Source organism: Archocentrus centrarchus, chromosome 20, assembly GCF_007364275.1.
Source record: "Archocentrus centrarchus isolate MPI-CPG fArcCen1 chromosome 20, fArcCen1, whole genome shotgun sequence".
NCBI classification, from domain to species: Eukaryota; Metazoa; Chordata; class Actinopteri; order Cichliformes; family Cichlidae; genus Archocentrus; species Archocentrus centrarchus.
In genome coordinates, this window is record NC_044365.1 from 1337972 (window position 1) to 1359727 (window position 21756).

The 21756-nt window shown below is 43.2% G+C and overlaps 1 protein-coding gene and 1 pseudogene across 3 annotated transcripts in view; both read left to right on the forward strand.

Annotated features, from left to right (window-relative positions):
- LOC115799114 (NACHT, LRR and PYD domains-containing protein 14-like) overlaps positions 1 to 21756 on the forward strand; it is a 488499-nt gene that overhangs the window by 376617 nt on the left and 90126 nt on the right. For 2 of the 3 annotated variants that reach the window (XM_030756100.1, XM_030756094.1), the window contains 2 exons: positions 56 to 229; positions 1004 to 1694. The exons of the other annotated variant lie outside the window; for it this stretch is intronic. In XM_030756100.1, the coding sequence (XP_030611960.1) occupies positions 56 to 229; positions 1004 to 1013 (184 nt within the window). In that variant the 3' untranslated portion in view covers positions 1014 to 1694. Of the gene's footprint in view, positions 1 to 55; positions 230 to 1003; positions 1695 to 21756 lie in introns of those variants that run through there. 3 annotated transcript variants of the gene reach the window in all.
- On the forward strand, positions 3399 to 20195 carry LOC115799264 (E3 ubiquitin/ISG15 ligase TRIM25-like; annotated as a pseudogene).

A 21756-nucleotide genomic window follows, 5' to 3' on the forward strand; every position in this document is an offset into this window, starting at 1 on the left:
ACTGAATGATTTCAAACTTTGTCTAATAAACTCACATCTTTGATTCTTTATACAGATTGGTGAGCTGTGGTTTGTCAGAGATCAGCTGTGATTATCTGGCAGCAGCTCTGAAGTCCAACCCCTCCCATCTGAGAGAGCTGGACCTGAGGAGAAACAACCTGCAGGATCCAGATGTGAAGCAGCTGTCTGATCTTGAGGAGAGTCCACACTGCAGACTGGAGACACTGCAGTAAGTAGAGGGTTGGAGTGAGTCCATGCTGCTCTCAGCAGTATTGTACCAAACACAGTTAGTATGAAAGCAAAGATCCAGTGTTTCCTGTAAAGCTGCAGCCTTCTCAGTGGCTGCTTTCCTCAGTGAAGCTGTGAGAGGAGGATGGTGACAGGCTTCAGGATTGGACACAAACACTTCCTGTTTGGGCCTTTTTGCTCTAACAAACACTGGCTGACTCTGGGAGCTTTTAGCTCACCATAGTAACGGCTCCTGGAAAGCTCACATGCTCTGATGCAGCATCAGTTCATTGTCAGCAGCCAATCAGCTCTCTGAACAAAGCAGCATGCAGACATTTTCCCAGCATGGAACAATGACTGCATTCATTTTTCAGCTTAAAGGAGTGAAGGAAACAGTTTGTAGGTGATGAAGAACTTTGTGAGAGCAGATGTTTGGATGGAGTTCCTCCAATTAACAGCTGGAACCATTACATGAGGGACTGAAACATCTCCTATGAATTGTTGGGGTTGTTGTTGGGGTTCCTAAAGAGCTCAGAGTGGACAGACCAAGGTTATTAGAGTTCATGAGACTCCAAACTAAAACTAGGAGGGAAAAACATTTGGATGAACTTCGATCCAAATCCAAAGTGAAACAACAATGAGTACTAGTACAGTCCCAGGACTGAAGGCCCTGCTGCTCTTTATACTGGATATGCTGCATCACTGACTGACAGCTGATGAAGAGTCTGTGGAAACACTCATTTATCTCCTCTGCTCTTTCTTCTTCTCTCTGCAGGTGGAGGTAAACAGGACGGTGTGTGTGCTGAGAGAGGAGGAGCTGTGTCCTGATGATCCAGAGAGGTTGAAGCAGCAGCAGCTTGTATGCAGAGACGCTCTGACTGGGCCATGTTACTGGGAGGTGGAGTGGAGAGGAGAGCTTCATCCAGCAGTGACTGACAGAGGAATGAGAAGAAGTGCAGATGACTGTCAGTGCTGCAGAGTGAACTGCTCTGAGAACAGCTCCACTGTCAGACACAATGTAGAGTCCACCATCATCCCTGTGTGTTCCTGTGGATCTGCCAGAGGATCATCAGTGGATCTGGATGCTCTGCTGCTGCTCTGTCCTTCTACACAGTCTCTGCAGAGTCTCTGTCTGACACTGGCTTCAGCTTTTCAGGCTTCATTCTGGATCACAGTCAGGAGAACATCACCTGGAAAGGCCTCCAACAACATCTCCATCATAGACACAATGTTTTTAGGAATTACACATCAGGTTTTGGTGCTTGGAGATCAAATATGTGCCCATCTATAAGTTTCAGTGTTTTCCTTAAAGTAGTTTTTCATATATTAGCAGAACATTAATATTGATACCAACCATCTGTCTCACCTGCTTCATTTATATCGTCCATCAGGTCAGAATTGTTCAGCACATGAAAAAAGTGTGAAAATCTGTACTGGTAGATTTTTTTCTGCTTTTTCACATAATAACGGGGGGGGGGGGGGGGGGGGGCTGCTGTATGTCCGCAATCATTTAAATAAAGACATCTAGTGGTTCAGTGGGAGAACTGCAGCAGGTGGAGGTGTGTTTGTGGTTGGAGATGATCCTTGAATCATGTGACCTCAGTGGGCGGAGCTTAGACTGCTTAATGTTTAATATGGATACTAATGATCAATAAATGTGCTGATTGGAATCAAAGGAATGACTCAGACTGAATCTGAAGCTGGATTCATCAAACTTTGGATTTGACAGAATCTGGCTTATACACATTTAGACACGTTTATAAAAGAGATTCAAACCCATGGATCAAAACTCAATTCAAATTTGGAATAAAATAACAGGAGAGAATCAGTTAAATGATAAAATACAGATAATCCAATGGTGTGATTTTGAGCCTGGATTCAGGCCTAACTTCATGGATAATCATTTTAAATTTTGGATTTCCAAAAGGTGTAACAACATTTTATTCACTCACTGAAAAGGAGAAATTTAGGGACTGAAAATTTGAAAAAACAATATCAGCTTGAGAATTCAGATTTTTTAGATACCTGCAAGTTCACAATTATTTTGAATATAATATTAAACCCAAAACAGATCTTAATGATCCCATTCTAAAACTCATTTTGGGTGCATATGGAAACACTGTGGTTAAGGGGGTTATTTCTAGTATTTATAAAGGGCTACTGATGAAAAATACCCACAGACTACAGCAGAGTAAGATGGGAAAGGGGATGTAATGTATCTACAGACCAATGGTTACATTTATCTAAGTCTCAGTGGAAATGTACAAATTCTCATATGTGGCAGGAGTTTCATTGGAAACGTCTTATTGTTTTTTATAACAGCAAAGCAAAAAGCAGATTTGGATCCTGCAGAGTTGAGTGTTGGAGGCTGTGTGGTTCTCAGGAAGCTGACCGCTGGCATATATTTTGGGAATGTCCAAAAATAAAACCATTCTGGGCAGAGGTTCACAAAATTATAACTACTGTACTCAATAATAAAATACCTTTACAGTTCCTTCATTTATTTATAGGGAATTGTGATTTTCTGATCAGATCAGCTGATTAGTATTTATTTGCTATTTTTATACCAGCCTGTAAAAACACACTCAAAAGTCTCTGATTGGATAGATGTGGTTAATGAGATTTACATAATGGAAGCTTTTTACTTTTTCCATCAATCTTAAGAAAAGTAAATTTATTGATCTATGGCTTAAATGAGTCAGATACATAAAACCATTAAAACCAGACTTTACAGAAGTATTGTATCAATAATCTTTGTTCCATTTATCTCCATCATTTGCTGGCTTTAATTTCTTGTGTCCCAAATAAGATAATTGATTAGCATATTTGTATAATGTATAATTTTTTTCTCCTTTAAATATTTTTTTCTCTCCTGAATGTTGCAAAGTTTATGTATAACTTGTAAAAATAAAAAGCAAATAGATCTATTATTCCATCTTTTGTTTTTATGGTTCTTTTTCCTCTTTCACAATAAAAAATAAAGAATATTAATCTCTGAGAAAAAGGAGTTTGTCTCTAATGTGAGGAATAGTGCCACATCCTGAACACAACATCTCTGATATCCACACAATCTGTGAGGAAATGAAGATGCTGTGAATGTTTGCAGCTGAGCAGCAACAAACTAGGACTCACTTTGAGTGAGCTGATGTTCCCACTGTGATTGGAGCTGAATGGCAGCAGAAGAACAGATGAACAAACTCCTGCTGCTCTTCATCACTGACTTATTCCACAGGAATTCTGCTCAGCTGCCTTCCAAACAGCTTCCAGCTGCTTCCTTCATAACGGGACGGCTTCTAGAGGCCGAGGCCATCGGGCGGTCCGGCAGCCTTCCTGCTTCTGCTGGGATTCAGCAGGGACTGCCGGGGGAGCCGCTCAGTGCCAAAGACACACAAACATCATTCCCATGTTCCACAGTCTTCCTCACTTTGACCCTTGGACTCTCCCCTCCTGCTGACAGACGCTGTAGGAGCTGGAAACATGCTGACGGATCTGAATCTGATGCTTGATGGGCACATGAGGGAAATCATTGATGATTCCAGGGAGAATCCACTGATTGATGGAGGCTCATCAGGTTGTTGAGCTCCAAGTTTCAGCACTTTCTCCATGTTGGTGTGAAAAAGGAGAACGTGTGCTTCCTAGATTGGAGGCTGAACACATCCTGCACTGTTTGAATGAGAACATCAGCTTGATGTGTGTCTCTGGATGTTGCTGCTGAGGAGCTGCTGCAGACGGGACAGAAACACTGGCTTTTCTAAAAGTGTCCTTTGGATGTTGGAGCTGCTCCAATCACGGCTTCACTTGTGTGGATTTGCACCAACATCACCTTTGAAATGCAGCAAACTTGTTGCCTGTGTGTGAAGTGGAGGCAGTCAGAGGCCCCTTTGCTGCTCACCTCCTTTCCCTCCAGGCTGGACTTTTGGCGCTCCGAGGACAAAGTGCATCAAAGATCTCAGTTTGGTCACATGACCACAGCTGTCAGTCATCCTCAGCCAGCGTGCGAAGCTTCTTTCCAGACCTCTAACTGGAGCTGCTGTTTGATGGGCGGCTCCCTCGTCTCAGGGCTGAGCTCCTCTGCCTGTGCCCTCAGTGCAGCCGCCTCTTCAATGGACTCGTGCTCCTCGTCTCCTCCTTCCCCACCTGAGATCATTCATTGTGCCTGAGGAGCTCCCAAACACCTGCCTGTCTTTGGTCCACACATTCATACAGAGCTCATCTACACTGTAAACCCATATTTTGATTCTACTTAAAAATATTGAGTTCATATTACTTAAAATTGCCTAGAATGTGAACATTATTTGTTAATGCTGAGTAGACTGTACTTTTTGATGGTCTATCTTATTGTAATCATGTGTTTGAGTTCAAACAACTTAATATCATCAAGTTTTGCACCTGCTAAAAATCTAGTTTATACCAGTTTTAACAGACTGGATCAACATGCAGCTGCATGGTGGGATGATGGTTAGCACTGCTGCCTCACAGCTGGAATAGCTATCTGACAGTCTGGGTTCAATTCCACCTTAGACTGGGACTCTTGCTGTGTGGAGTTTGTATGTTCTCCCTGTGTCTGTGTGGGTTTCCTCCCACTATCTGAAGACATCCAGTTACTGGGGTTAGGTTAATTGGTCTCTCTAAATTGCCCACAGGTGTGAATGGTTGTCTGTGTCAGCCCTGCAACAGGCTGGTAACCTGTATGGGGTGTACCCTGCATCTTACTGCCTTGTCAGCTGGGATAGGCTCCAGCCCCCACCACCCCCACACAACCATGAAAAGGATAGGGGGATTGATTGATCAAAAGACATTTTATTTTTTCATGAACTGTAAAAGATAAGTTTGGTCAATTAGAACACGCAATTTAGTTCAATTGGAAATGGAGTAGTGCTTACTTAACAGGCTGAGTTAAATAAACTGTTTCATTACTTTAAAAATTTAAGGCAACGAGTTACCTTGGTTTTTTAAGTAGATTCAACTTATCCGGGTTTACAGTGTATGGAAACACAGCAGTTTGCACCTGTTTGCATTTCTCTGGAACAACTCTGTGAAAAGAGCATCATGTGTGTCCAACATGGAAATGCTTCTTCTCAGGGACACAGCAGTCTCACACTGATGAGTGCAAGTTGTGTGGATGAAGCAGAAAATGGGAGATCCTCTCCTGAACATCCCGATCCTCCTGAAGCCTTAATGGGAGCAGCCCAGCATGTCCACCAACAAAGCTTTGAGGATCACAGATGAGCCTTTGATTTTTCAGCTCTTTCAAACTGAGGACAGCAAAGGATTCTGGGTAACTGTTCAGTCGCTGCTCACTGACAGAGTCTGGCAGTGTTTGCATCATGGAGATGTTCCTGCAGCTTTCTAGCTTCCTCTCACAGGTGACAGGTGTGCCGGGAGGAGAGCAGGTCCAATGAAGCTCCGCCCTAAGGTTTCTGATGCAGGATCACATGATCCAGCTTCACTGAAGCTCTGGAGCCAGTAGATACAGAATAGAGCTGCACTGAAGCTAATGGGGATGTTTATTGGGAAACTGTGGCTGCCGTCAATCACGTGACTTAACGAGTAACTGACTTTATCAATTAGCCCTGAAAGAAGCTCATATTTGTGTCCAAACATGGGCTGATATGAGCGTCCAGCTCCGTCTGCAGCTTTACTATGAAAAGAGCCGTTTGGCTGCAGCCGCCAAACATAAGACAGCTTCTAAAGTTTGATCAGTTTGATTCTTCTTCTCTTTGGAGCTGTTCTAACAAAGGAAAGCCTCAAACACAAGTGTATGTGCATCTGTACTACTACTGTATGTCTGCTTGGAATGAAGGAAACACTGAACTATGCAGGCCTCTGTGAGTCCTTCCATATTTGTCAAATGAATCAGTCCAAAAGTCTCCATCAGATTAGTGATGTTTGTGACTTAAGTCCATGTCAGTGTGCTGTCATCCTCTTCTGTTTGTGTCCTCAGCCACGTCCACCAATCAACCTGCTGAGCATCCAAACAAATCAGCTCTGAAACAAATGTTCCTCTGAACAATAACAGCCTATTAAATGATGCTGCTCTCACCTGTTTGATGGCACTTCTGAACATCTCTGCACATCTTCTCTCTGATGGGGCTTTGACCTTCACACAGGACTGCAGGCTGTCCTTTGGGAGCTGGGAGCCATATTTGGACTTCATCCACTTCCTGCTGGCATCAGTATGTTGAGCTAAAGATGGACAGGACCCCACATGCTCACTGTTTCATCTTCATATTGGTGTGGGGGGGGGGGGTTTCCATCAAGGTCAGAAGGAGGAGCTACAAGGAGGCTGAAGAGCCGCTCGCAGCTCCTGAGCCGCGGGTCGCCGACCCCTACACCTGCTAGACTCTGGTAGGTGTAGAGGATCTCGATGGACCATCAGCCTCTAAGAGCAGAATCTGTCCCCACGGCAGCTGTGGACGATGGGACACCTCCACAGCAGCTGTGGACGATGGGACTCCCCCACAGCAGCTGTGGACGATGGGACTCCTCCACAGCAGTGATGGCAGTGCCATACTGAAGCTCTGATACCTGCTTCAGAGCCTGAACTTCCAAAACCACAGAACCACAGCTTCCAGGCTCGCTTTGGGCCCAAACCATCACGTGACCTGTGACGTCAGCAGCAGCGACGCTTCGTTCCTGAATGAATCAGCTGACTGGTTGGCGGTGCAGTCAGCTGATTCACTGACACCAGCACATCTCAGTCCAACAGCAGCTGAAAAACAAATGGAGCTCCATAAAAATCTTTGAGTGTTCCCACAAAATCAGCCACAGTTACACAATCACACCAAATGTGCGACATGTTGTCCTCAGTAACACAACTGTAACAGGGCCCTAGTGAGGGGCTGCCAACACATTATATTTGATCCTGACAAACAGGAACATGATGAGATGGAGACAGCAGCGTGTTTCCTTCTCCTTCTTCTGCAGAGTCTGAGGGCGGAGCCACACTGAGGGTCGAGGTGCCCCCTTGTGGTGGAACCTGGGATAACACTACACTTACAGCAAACTAAGACCCTAATTTAACCAAATTATAATCAAAATTCACACAATACCACAAAATTAAACCTCATAATGTGACCACACATTACAGTGTGTCAAACACATTGATCCATCTTTGTAAATAGAAGCTGATATCATGATATTGGCTCATAATGTGTGCGCCTCAAACAATGCAAAGATGCTTCAGAACCAAAGGTCTGAGCTGGATTCAACTCTGGACTCGAGCGTGTCCTAAATTCAGGTTTGTGTTTGAAAAGTGTTTGAAGAGTTGAACAAGTTCAAAAATGGGATTGAATCTTTGTTTGCTGGGAAAAACTAAAAAGAGGGAAAAATTCCTCATTTGGATCAAATCTTTGTGCAACATTTCCTCCCTTTAAGGTCTTTGAGCAATGCTGAAGAGTGCTGCCATCAAACCATCAAACATGTTTGTGCGCTCGACTGTTTGGACTTTCCAAATGTGAGAACACAGTATTCCCAACAAGTGTCTGTTTAAAGCAAAGCTAAAGAGATGAAGCAGCAGCAGCAGCTTCTCCTCCACATTTAGAAAGCTCACAGTTAGTATGGAGTTCAGCCTTGAACAGCACAGGAAGTTGAGAGCAGCTGTTTCCAGCAGCTTCAGTTCTGGACCTCAATGAAAAGCCTCTATTAGAAGCTTCTTGAATGGGTCAGAGGAGCACTGACTACCTGAGCAAAGCACGATGGTTAGAAATGGCCTTCTGTGTTTGGATCCTCAGCATCAAGTCTTTGTACAGAGAGCTCAAACACATGCAGTTTGTTAAAGTGTTGATGCAGAGCTGCAGCTTCAGGCCCATTGATGTCTCTGTGCAAACATCTGTCTTTATAGTCTCAGAGCCTCGCTCAGCAAACAGAGACAGCACAGCTCACTGTGGGTTCCTCTAAAATAGACCTTCTACTACCATCAACACACTTTAGACACAATCCAACTGTGACCTGTTCAGTCTCACAGATACAGGCGGCAGGTGGCTGTTTTTAAAGACTACAAGCAGTCACACACTTCAGTCACAAAATCTCATCACACACATTTGAAGCTGTGATTTGCACAGAGTCCAAAACTCTGAAGCTTCAGCTTCATGAAGGACGTCCTGAATAAAGTCCATCATGTCCAGCTCAGCCTGATGCCTGCTGGTCCCTTTGTCACTGAGCTGAGGAAGAACGGACGCCGTGACAAACTGTGCATTCAGCGAGGATCCGATCACAGCCAGAAACCTTTTGGAGCCAATAAATATGACATTTGACAGCAGTTCACTTGGTTCTGCTTCACAACAGATTGTCAGTGTGCGTTTGCTCCCTTTGCCGTCTTCCCCAGGAACAAAGAGGGCTGCAGATATGTGGGTCCTGCCTAATGACAGGAAGAAGATCATCCAGCTGCAGGCCTTCCCTCACTTGTTCCAGCACAGGCTGCAGCCTCAGCACTGCGTGGAGTCTGATGGCACTACAACAGCAGGAAGGAAGCCAGAGCTGAGCTGGACCTTTGATTTTCTTCTCCAAACACAAACACATTCCCTAACAGAGCGCACGGCCGACTCCTTGCTGTGGACACAAACAGCACCAGTATCTCCACAGTCTGAGCTCCATCACAGAGCTTTGGCTCCATTTAGGCTCAGATGGCTCTGAAGGTTGAAGGCGCAGTGATGGCAAAGAAAAACTTCCCTCAAATGTGTCAGAGCTAAAGTAACGAGCCTGTTTGGAACATGTGACGAGGACAAAAAGTACTCCAGTAAAGTACCTGAGAGCTGTACTTCAGTACAGGAACAAAGTACTTGTACTTCATTACTTCCCACCTCTGCAGACAGGAAGTGGATCAAAGAAACATGTTGTTTTCTCCAGTTCTTCCAGCAGGTGGCAGCACCTTCACATGTTTCAGTGGATGATGATGGCTGGAGGAGGCCTTCAGAGCTTCAGCTCCACACTGACCTTTGACCTCTCCTCTCCTGTGCTGCCTCTCTGTATGATTGGCTTAAACCTTTGAAGTTGTATTAACAAAATCTGAGAGCCAATCAGAATAAAGAAGAACTTTATTGATCCCAGAGGGAAACTCACAACCTAAACAACAACTGAAGCATTTGATTGGTTGATGCTGAACACTCACAGCTGCATTACATCACTGTGACGAAGCGGGCCACACGGCCACAACAACAAAGGGAGACGCACACACAGACGCCAATGAAAAGACTGTTTGTGTGAAATGAAAGGAACAAAGGCAGAAGTGAAACTAACCATGACGTGTGGAGTCGCTACAATCAGGAGTGTCAGCGAGTGCACGAGGCAACAAATCACATATGCAATGTTGGCAAGTGCAAGAAAGCAACGCAACATCCACGCAAGTGTCTCAGGAAGGAGAGCCCCTCATCCAATGAGCTGTGAGCTCTTCTATAGAGCACACCTTGGGCCCAGGTGTTCCAGTGTCACTGACTGGAAATGAGCCACAGCCCTCCATGCTGCAGGAGAGCCGCTCCAAAGGAAGGCGGGGCCGAGCGGCTCGTCACAATAACGTCTCAGTGTTCAAACAGTTTGTGCTCCTCAGAGGATCCTCACTCATCTCCACTCAGTTTGATGCTGTGGGATTCTTCTTTGTCACAAGGACACAAACACAGCAGTCACCTCGCATCAGCATCACTCTGTCTCATCGAAGTCGATCACATTGGAGTGAAAAATGAAACAATGTGCCGATTCAACTGGAACCAAATGAGTGAAGCTGAAGAAAATGAGTTTTTATGAAGTTTCATGAGCTTCATGGTTTATGTTTGTCTTTACTAAATGTACATTTAGTCCCTGAGAAATTGGAGGGAGAAGCAGCTGTGGATCCTTTTTCTCTGTCATGCACATTTCTTGTTTTGAATAATGATGTAACAAGACTGATAAGCTGTGACTATATGAAACTGTAAGCTGAATTTGAATGTGCCAGTACTGCAGTCTGACCCAGATATCTGTAAACTGTTTGAAATGGTTTTATTAAATGTAATAATTGGACTCCTTATTCCGTTGTTTGGTGTCATTCCTGTTTAATAAACGCACATGCCAGAACCTGGGGGGATAGGCTGGTTTTTAGGTTCCTTCAGATGGTGACCCCCGACGTCATTAAACAGGAATGTTTTTCATTTTCAGATGTTTTTATTTGTGTTTTTTGAGTTTCTTGGAAATAAGGAGTAAATCTGGCCACTGGTAATCGTTGCTTCGAGAGTCTGAGACAGTACTGACTCCCAGACTCTATCAGTGAGCAGGAGATCTCCACCTAAAGGTTGGCAGAGACCTTTTCTAAATGTCTGCATATTGAATTGTATCAAATTATAATGGTCACTGGTGGTATGATGGGAGGACGGTGTAATTCGAGCCATTTCACACAGTTGTAAAAGTTTAAGAAATTTTTTTAAAAAAGACAAAAAAAGAGAGTTTAAAAGAGTTTAAGAGAAAAAAGAGATTAAAAGAGTAAAAGAGAAAAGAAGAGAGAGGGGGGTCGCCGGTGAGAGTCCGGGTAGGAACTGATCCCCCTACCGAGAATGCCCCCCCTTGGGGTCCAACAGGTTTAGAGGGCCTAAGGCGCTCTGGTCTGGGATATAAAAGCAACCCATTTAACAGTTTGAGGGGCCGATGTTTCAGACCACATCGCCACAAAAAGCAGCCAAGCCTTAAACTCTCAGGAAGCAGGGTTTAGAGGTCCCTTAATTCATTCCTAAAACATAAAAGCAAACTGGGTTCAGAAGCCCCCTGTTTTTAGAATGAATTGAAAAGCAGCCCCCTAAAATAGAGATAAAGAATAAAGAGAATAAAGAAGAATAAAGAGAAATGAAGAAATAGAGATAAAGAGTTTTTTGTAATAAAATATAAAATTCCTAAAAAAAGAGAAAATATAAATGGTACCTTGTTAACATTGTTTTTGTTGTTGCAGTTTGGACTGACTGACGACACTGGGTGTAGAAAAGGGGCTCCGATTAAAAAGAGGGTGAAACTTCAAAATAACTGGTGATGTAAAATTATTTTAATGTAAACTTTCAAGCGCAGATATTAAGCTGAAAGCAGATTTAAAGGAGAGACGTCTCCATTTAAAATTAGGCTAAAAATAGGTGTTCGACTCAACAGAAACTAAGAGATTTGTAAGTAATCCCAAAATCTGATCAAAAATGGTTGATAATAATAATCTCTAGAGAGAAATTGATAAATGTTTGTCATTCTGTGTTTGTATTTGTTTGTTGCTTATGCTGGTGTGCGTGAAAGTCAGACCTGCTGTCTGTGTGTAAGGAGGCCTCCATGTGTGTGCGTGTGATTCTGAGTACTGCTATGTGGTTATTGTATTGGCATGTGTGTTTCAGAGAGAAAAGAAAAAGGTTGCTTTGTTTAGTGTGTGTGTGTGTGCGTGTGGATGAGAGTTACAGCTCTAAGTTTTTCTCTTCTTTTTCTTTTCTTTAATTTGGACTGAGATGGTTGTTGTATAAGGTGTGCTGGTCAGAAATTCTCAGAAGGAAGGTTTCGCTTCCGATACACATGAGAGATAAACCGACCACAGATGGATAAAAAGACCAAAAAATGGAAAATCACAAAAAAAGGAGTCGGGAGTTTATTGCTTTAACAATAAATAATAAATAAACAAGCCAGCAGAACAGACGAATGTTTTGAAAATCCCAAATTGAAGTATTTTTTGCAAATTATTAGAGGTCATTTTTCCAGAAGATTGTTGTTAAATTTCAAGAAAAAGTCTCCATGAGAAGCTCAGTTTTAGTAAAACCTCAAAAGAAAGGTTAGAAAAAACAGTGCATGTAAAGACTTTGTGAAACAGCCGAATCTGAGACCAAAACAAAGTCCAAACTTTGAGCTGCCCCTCTGCTACAAAACATAGAGAACTAAAAAACGTATTTGTTTGCCCATGAAGGATAGAATACAAGATACAGATTTACACTTTTGTGCATTTACATTTATTTGGTAGATTTGTTTAAAGCTAAGATTATAAGAGAAAAGCAGAGAACATTTGAATTTTGAATTTCTAAAAAGTTGTTATTGAATCAAGTAGTAAAGGAAAAATCCCAGAAGCTAATAATATAAAATCAGTATGCCCTCTAGATAAATTAGATAAATAAGTTAAAGTATTGAGACAAACAGAGTTTATGTCTCAAAGGAGGGATATAGACTAGGAGAAGAGTAAAGATTTAACTGATAAAGATTTCTCAGTTTCATTGTAACAGGAGCCTGAACAACAACACTGGGGCTGCAGAGACTGATCAGCTATCAATAAAGAAACTCTGGTGCACTGCAAGGTGTTCAAGCTCATCCTAAGATCTCCTGAACAGACTGACAGCTCCATAAACTCAAATAAAAAGGCTCCTGGTGCTCAAGAAGGAGGAGGAGGCCAACCATCTCTCCAACAGGTGACCTGAGAGTTCTTGACCGATGATCTTTGTGCACAAGTCTGAGCCCAGAAGGAGGGTCATCAACAGGAGAGCTCTTTGACGTGGGGGTCGATAACAACAGGTGCGACCAGTCACAGGGTCAGTGAAGAACCAGAGCACATTAGAGGGTCAAAGGTCAAAGAGCTCCCAGGCAGAAAGCAATTGATTTCAATGTTTTAATTTCAGTTATGCTATATTCAGTAGTATGACTCATAACTACTATTGTAAGGCCACCCCTACAGGGGCCAGAACTTTGTGGTTTCAGGAGTATAATTTGTTTAATGCTTCCTCCAACACTAACTATTGTTCTCTTATAAATTCCCATGAGGCCTCAGGGGGACACGCCCTGATTTCAGTTAGACGACCAAGGTGACAAACCTGCAGTGAGCTGCATGTAAGGTCAACAATGGTGCTGTGAGTATGACCTCTGACCCTAAAAGTATCAATGTTTTGACTAAAGACTGTCCATAACATTTTTATTTTTGTTTGTTTTGTGGTGAAAATCCCACTGCAGGGGTTTAGATTTAAAAGCACAGAATTACACAAAATGAAAAAAAAAAGTTAAAGCCTTTATTTCACTGCTGAACTAGTAACAACTGCTGATGCTGTTTTAGGTTATGCATTTTCCCTTCACGATTTAGTAACCTGAGGTTTATGAAGCCATATTCTGTCTGCCATAATTATGCTTTCTCTGGGGTACAGACCCTTACAGAATAAATATAATTTTGAGTCCAGTTTAATCCTTTGAAATGACTTTGATTGTCGACCTCTCTAAGATATTTTATTTCCCCAGATCTTCATGCCAAAGGAGTCAGAATTGAACAGTAATTTTACAGGTACAAACAAAGTTATCCAAGAGCTGTTTAAGATCAGAGAACTTTAAAATGATTATTTTTAGAGCTTTGGGTAGTGACCGAAAGAATAAGATCGTGAATACAAGCGGCAGAAATGAGTTTCCTTTGAAGGGTGGCTGGCCTCTCCCTTAGAGATAAGGTGAGGAGTGCAGCCATGAGGGAGGGGCTCAGAGTAGAGCCGCTGCTCCTCCACATTGAAAGGAGCCAGTTGAGGTGGCTCGGGCATCTGATTAGGATGCCTCCTGGCCGCCTCTTGGGTGAGGTGTTCCGGGCATGTCCCACCAGGAGGAGGCCCCGCGGCAGACCCAGGACACGCTGGAGAGATTATATCTCTCGGCTGGCCTGGGAATGTCTTGGGGTCCCCCCGGATGAGCTGGAGGAGGTGGCTGGGGAGAGGGAAGCCTGGGCTTCTCTGCTTAGGCTCCTGCCCCCGCGACCCGGCTCCGGATAAGCGGAAGAAAATGGATGGATGGATTTTTAGATATTTTGAGATTCATCCCATGTTCTGTTTTTTGTTTTCTTGTCTTCTTTTTGTTCCACTCCAGCTCACATAGAAGGTGTGTCAAATTTTAATTTAAGGACATTAATTTGTGTTTTGAATTTCTGATGAGTTTGAGACCAAAATACAAAAGTTAACTTTACAACTGGATGAAAATGAGAAGCTGACACTGAGCTTGTACTCCCAGAGAAAAGAAAAACACACATGCTTGCAATGAAGTAACAGCTTACACACACACACTCACACACTCACAGACACAAGCTCATATCAGCTTTCTGCTTAATCTGATATTTAACTCCAGGTGCATTAAATCAGGTTCACTTCTGGTGGATTGAATCCACGTAGTTAGTAAATTAGTGGTAAATGAAAATTGTAAGCTCATTTTTCTCAGGCTGATTAACAAAAGAAAAGATTTATAACTAAGAGCCATTGAATAAATACATCCTTAGAATATTTGTGGGCATTTTGATGTCCTGTCTTAGTTTGTGTAAATTTAATCATTGACCCACAGACCTGCAGGTATTTTGTTTAATTGACAGGGAAAATTGGAACTTTCTTCACTGGACTTTTTCCACAGGTACCTGAGACATTATGAGCCTTTAACAGGAAACTAACCAGGATGGCGGCCAGATGTGAACAGCTGATGTCTAAAGAGGTGCAGGAATGCATCTCAGGGACGAGTGCTGATTACTGTGGTTTGAACATCCATGGCTTTGGTGAATATGAGCAGCTATGCTGAAGGCTGAAAAAAGGCTGCATATATAACTATTACCTGATCAGGGATCATTTCTTTATGTTTGCAGTAAGATTTTCATCATGGAACTGGATTTGATCCTGAAGGGATGCAATCCACATTTTTGAATGAATTTGAGGAAAATTATTAGATAGTGACTGTTTCATGTTACTGTTTGTCATGTGGGCCAATTTATATGCAGAATTTACTTTGGACTGATTAAATTTAAATGCTAATCCACTTCACTGAACAACACTGACATATGAAAGACTAATGCTTGTTTTCTTTTTGTTTTTCAGGCCATAAGAAAGTATAGAAAGTAGGTACATCCATTATAAGTATGACATTATTAAACCCTGTCTAATTGTTGCTAAATTCACAATTACAATAGTGTGAGATTAGTATTCACAGGAATCCTCTTCTGGCTCTTAACATCAATACAGTCCTGGCTGACTGACCCAGGTCAGGCTGCTGAAGTTGACCTCAGAAATGTTTGAGCTCAAAAGGGGGATTGAAGAAAATGAGTTTTTATGAAGTTTCATGAGCTTCATGGTTTATGTTTGTCTTTACTAAATGTACATTTACTCCCTGAGAAATTGGTCTGGAAAATAACATAACTGATTAAAATACACAAGTACATAATGTTTTAGGTCAGAATGTTCCTGCTATGTCGCCATTGTATCAATAACAGAAGCAAGGACTCCTGAGTGGTCAACGAGACTAAACATGATGAAGGAACCTTGGAGGGAGAAGCAGCTGTGGATCCTTTTTCTCTGTCTTAAACATTTCTTGTTTTGAATAATGATGTAACCAAGACTGATAAGCTGTGACTATATGAAACTATAAGCTGAATTAGAATGTGCCAGTACTTCATGCCATCTCTGTTTGAAATGGTTTTATTAAATGTAATAATTGGACTCCTTATTCCGTTGTTTGGTGTCATTCCTGTTTAATAAAGGAACATGCCAGAACCTGGGGGGATAGGCTGGTTTTTCAGGTTCCTTCAAAGCCCAAAATGAAAGCCACAATCTTTTTGCCTCCATTTTCCTCACCAGCTTCCTGAACCTTGTGGACACTGAGGATGAGGATGTGTGGTCCCTGTCATCATCCAGGTGTGAACTCCAATCAGAGCTCAAAGTCTCACTGAAATGAAGCTGCTGTTTTAATGCTGCTTTCATTGCTGACTGAACTGCAGTAATGATGCCAATGACAGCAGGAAGCCTGACTGAGGCTCATGTCAGAAACAGCTCAGTGTTAGTGACCATGTGACCATCATACAGACCTGAGCACAAAGAACTGCTCAGCTGTTCAAAGCTCTGCTCTCATATAGAGTATATGTAACACTAACACTGACTGAGCTTCAGTATTAACTCAGTACCAGTGTTAGAGTTAATTCAAGCCTTTTTACACTTTTATATTAATCATATATTTCATGTCAAATTGCTGCAACACAATGGCCTGTTTACAGCAGCTTATTGATTTAGATTAAATCCCATTAAAGCTCCTTCATGATCCCAGCAGTGCAGCTTCAGTGGATAAAGTCAGGAACAGAAATGCTGCATTAGATTTAGCTGTGAGAAAATGAAACCATAACAGCAGTGTGTGTTTACTACAACATTGTAACATGAGGTCAGCTGTTGCTGCTGAAGTCCTAAAAACAGGAAGGAACAACTTCACATGAATCCATTCACATCATTTCCTGATCAAACCTCAAACTGGGAATCTCAGCCATGTGACCCTTCAAATGTTTGAACTGCTCCTTTAAATCAATCAGGCAAGCTCAGAGCATTAAGCAGAGGGAGCAGCTCTGTGTCTGCTTTAACCCTGGGGGGTTAGCAGACCCTTGTCAAAGCCCAGGCTGTCCCATTGGGCTGTAAATGCCATTCAGCAGGTGGATGAACTGTCAGATATTCCCCTCCCATCCAGAGCACAGAACCACTCGACCCAAGCTGTGGCCCCTTCGTGGATCGGTGCGACCCGTTTGGTTATTTGTGCAGCTGCTCTGAGTCCACTTTGTCCAGATTGTGCAGTCTTAATGTGGCAGCCAGTCCCTCCTTCAGAGTGGGGGTGCTGGGTGCGTCTCAGCAGGAGCCTGATGGTAGTTGTTGATCAGCGTTCCAGGCGGTGACTCCTGGGAAGAAATCCCAGACATTTAAACTCCCGATGAATCTGAAGCTGTTTGTGTTTCTGTTTGTCACTTTTGTTGCACAAGAAACGGCTGCAAGAAAAGAGTTGATGAACTAAAAAGGCAGAATAATGGAGTCTAAAGCAGCTGTGAAACCTTCAATCTGAAGGTCATGTTCAGTGAGCCGGAGGCAGTTCAAGGGTCAAATGTTCCACGTGAACATTGCTGCTCCTATTTGGCCTGAGACACTGACTTATTCTGATATTTGAGCCTGAGACACTGACTTATTCTGATATTTGAGCTTCTTTTGGATCATCAGTGACACTCTTGCAAAGACATGTTTAATCTCTACACTCACTTTTCCTGTTACACAAATGAAATTCAATGAAAAGAATCCTTCACCTGTTATTAAGCTGTCTGACTGTCTCTGAGGAATACAATCTTTAAGATGAACTTTGACCTCAGGGACAAAGAGCACAGATCTGGTCCTAAAGTCTGCAGTAATTGCTGACTTCTGTTTGTCTCTGTCAGTAATTTGATGCTGATCAGATTGTTAGAAGCGTTTGAAGCAGAGGCTGCGATGCTTTGTTCCAGTCGATGCTGTGGTCCTTTAGGAGTCTGAAGCTGCCAAAGGCTCAGTCAGCTTTAAAACACATTCAAACTGATGCACGAGCCAAGAGGGCGGAGTCAGCCCTGAAATGGGGCGGAGCTCCTCCGCTCACTGCCCACAGTTTGACTTCCTAACATGTTCTCAGAGTGATGGATCCATTTTGGATCCACTTTCCTTTTCTAATACAGCCTTTATAAACTCCTACAGCAACCATTAGTATCAGCTTTTCATTTCTGTGTTTAGCTGAATGTTGTCATTAAAAACTTTATTCAAACTTTCTTTTAGAGCAACAGAAGAGCTAAAAATGAAAACCTCTGGAGCCATTTCTAAACACAGAGATCCCAGGAAGGGTTTTCCTCCTCAAACTTCAGCAGAGAAATCTTTTCAAAGGTTCCTCTGCTGTGTTGGAAAGGATGAACACAAAGTGTGTGCACGAAGCATTTCCTCTTCCTAGAACGTGTCAGAGCCTGATAACTCCTGCCTGCTCTTCAGGAAATACAACACCTCCTCTCTGCAGGCGTCTCCTCCTTCCCTCCCCCTCAGAGCTGCAGCTTGAAGATGAGTGAAAACAACGTGGAGATGTGTGAGAGCTTAAAGAGCCCCCCCACTGCAGAAACACATGCTGCTGAGATCAGAGCTCAGACTAGTTTCAGTTAGAAGGAGGAGAAACTCACACAGTCGCTGACACTGAGAGGAGAAACGGCGCAGAGAGGAGTTCAGCTGGACCCAGAAACCTTCTCTTGTTCCATCTGTTTGGATCTCCTGAAGGAGCCGCTGACTATTCCCTGTGGACACAGCTGCTGCAGGAACTGGATTCAAAGCTTCTGGGATGAAGAGGAGGAGGAGAACATCTACAGCTGCCCTCAGTGCAGGCAGACGTTCACACCGAGGCCTGTCCTGCTGAAAAACATCAGACTGATAGACTTAGAGGAACAGCTGAAGAAGACTGGACTCCAAGCTGCTCCAGCTGATCACTGCTATGCTGGAGCTGAAGATGTGGCCTGTGATGTCTGCACTGGGAGGAAGCTGAAAGCCACCAAGTCCTGTTTATCTTGTCCAGCCTCTTACTGTGAGGAACACCTCCAACCTCACTGTGATGCAGCTCCATTAAAGAAGCAGAAACTGGTGGAGCCCTTCAAGAAGCTCCAGGAGAACATCTGCTCTGGTCACGATGAGCTGATGAAGATGTTCTGTGGTTCTGATCAGCAGAGTATCTGTTATCTCTGCACAACGGATCGACATAAAGGCCATAAAAGAGTCTGAGCTGCAGCAGAAGAAGCTCGAGGTGAGACCAAGAAACATCCAGCAGAGAATCCAGGACAGAGAGAAAGATGTGAAGCTGCTTCAACAGGAGGTGGAGGCCATCAGTGGCTCTGCTGATAAAGCGCTGCAGCACAGTGAGAAGATCTTCACCGAGCTGATCCGTCTGATCCAGAAAAGAAGCTCTGATGTGAAGCAGCAGATCAGATCCCAGCAGGAAGCCGAAGTGAGTCGAGTCAAAGAGCTTCAGGAGAAGCTGGAGCAGGAGATCACTGAGCTGAAGCAGCTCTCACACACAGAGGATCACATCCAGTTTCTCCACAACTCTCCCTCACTGTCAGCACTTAGTGAGTCTACACACTCATCCAGCATCAGCATCCGTCCTCTGAGCTCCTCTGAGGCTGTGACAGCAGCTGTGTCAGAGCTCAGAGAGGAACTACAGGACATCCTGAGAGAGGGATGGACAAACATCTCACTGACACTCACTGAAGTGGAGGTTTCACTGTCAGCACCAGGACCAAAGAGCAGAGCTGGATTCTTCAGATGTTCCTGTGAAATGAGCCTGGATCCAAACACAGCACACACACAGCTGTTATTATCAGAGGGCACCAGAAAAGCAGCATCTCTGAAACAACAGCAGCCTTCTTCTGATCATCCACACAGAGTCACTGGATGGTGTCAGGTCCTGAGCAGAGAGAGTCTGACTGGACGCTGTTACTGGGAGGTGGAGGGGGGGGCACACAAACAGATGAGCAGAGCAGGGCCTCACATCACTGTTTATTGGGATACAATGGCAGATCCTGCTCACTGAGCTGCTGAGCACACAGGTCTGCATCTGTCTCCAACAAAGTGGCAGCTCCCCTCTCAGGTGCTCCTCCAGAGTAGGAGTGTACCTGGATCACAGAGCAGGTGTTCTGTCCTTCTACAGCGTCTCTGAGACCAGGACTCTCCTCCACAGAGTCCAGACCACATTCACTCAGCCGCTCTGTGCTGGACTTGTGCTTTTTGCTTCTGGAGTCTCTGCAGAGGTCATTAAAGTGAAAGGGTCAGAGGTCACTGAGGGACAGTTTGGTGTGTTTCACTTTCTTTGGTCTCCATCAGCGTTGCTGAGAGCTCATTGTTGTTTCTGCTCTGCACAGAGGTCACCTGTCAGTCAGCTGCTTATTGGTTGTTGTCCACTTAATGGAGGACTTTGATTGGCTGTTGCTCTTTCCTGTGTCTGCTCAGCCATGGAGGCTCTCACTTCTGTGCACTGATCATTTTGATGGAGCTCCATGTTTGTTCAGATGAAAATGTAAATGTCTCTGAGCTCCAGATGTTTCAGGAATATTTGTATTGACGTGTTTGATGTTGCTGCTTCTCTCCCACTGCATCAGCCTCAGCAGAGACATCAGCAGACCTTCACTGATCACCAACCTTTGCTCTCACTTTGGAAACCAGCACATCTACAACTCCAGTTCCTTCTTCCTCTTGTTCACACTGATTTAAACTGTGATCATCATGATGCTCATCAGTCAGGATGTGATTGGACACAGCTCAGATTGGGAGCTGTGTGGATGAAGTGGATCTGTTCATGAAACCATTGAACAAAAGTCATTTTTCAGGCTTTGATGGTTTCATGTTTGAACAAACTGAAACTTTCCATGATGAATAAAGCAGCTTTTTTTGCTCTTTCTGCTCATGTGTCTCATTGTTCTTGTTGCTTTCATTATTATCAGGTAGGAAACAGATGCAGGGCTGCAGTCATTGTGGAGCTGCTGTTAACCAACATCTGCAGCATTTTTACATTTAAACCAGTTCAATAAACAGCTTGTTGGCAGTTTGATTGGAATAAATGCAGCTTTATGAATGCACTTCATTCTTGCTTGTGCACAGTTTTATACTGGAGCTGCTTTATTTTTGGCTCTAATCACGTCTACATATGGATGATTGACAGCGATAATATCAGGCTGATCTATGACTCAAATATATGACTTGACCTCATCTTTTAGAGTCGGGACTCTGCAGTTGTGTAGCTGTGCTGTGTGTTTTGTTTGCATTATTATTGCTGTTGTTTGTCCTGTTACTGTTGTTCTGTTGAATAATGAAGAACAAAGGAAGAAAGTACATATTGCAGTAATACTTATGTACACTGTATTTGTAATACACACAGAACTTTGGTTTCTTTACAAACGCTAAAAGGCGTCGCCTTCATTTTGAATTCACTTCAATTCAACTTTATTTATATTGCACCAAATCACAACAAACAGTCGCCTCGAGGTGCCTTTTATCATAGACTGTATATAAAAGATGGACAGCCACAGGGCAGCTCTTGTGGTTTCTATCATAGACTGTATATAAAAGATGGACAGCCACAGGGCAGCTCCTGTGGTTTCTATCATAGACTGTATATAAAAGATGGACAGCCACAGGGCAGCTCTTGTGGTTTCTATCATAGACTGTATATAAAAGATGGACAGCCACAGGGCAGCTCTTGTGGTTTCTATCATAGACTGTATATAAAAGATGGACAGCCACAGGACAGCTCTTGTGGTTTCTATAATAGACTGTATATAAAAGATGGACAGCCACAGCTCTTGTGGTTTCTATCATAGACTGTATATAAAAGATGGACAGCCACAGGGCAGCTCTTGTGGTTTCCAAAATGTTTGAGTTTTCTTTAGGTTTGCTCTTTATTATGTTGCTTGGTTTTGAATTTCCCTCTTTATCTCCTGTGGATCTCGTGCAGGACAATATTGCAAAACAGACTTTTATCATTTTCCTGATTGAATCCAAACCTCAAAGAAGTGACCTTTGACCTGCTGTTAAGCTGTTTGATTGTCACTGATGCAGATTTTAATAACAGATTGCATGATTTTATCTCAGGAACACCTTGGTGTTGGCTCTCACTGCGGTATTGTATCACTTCCTGTTCCTGTTTCGGAGCACAGTGTTTTGCTGTCTGTTAGCTGTTATATCTGTATAACTCGATTTATCTGGATAATAACATATTTTAGTGTAATCTTCACCTACTTTAAATAGCATACTCTTTGCTGTATTCACCTGTATT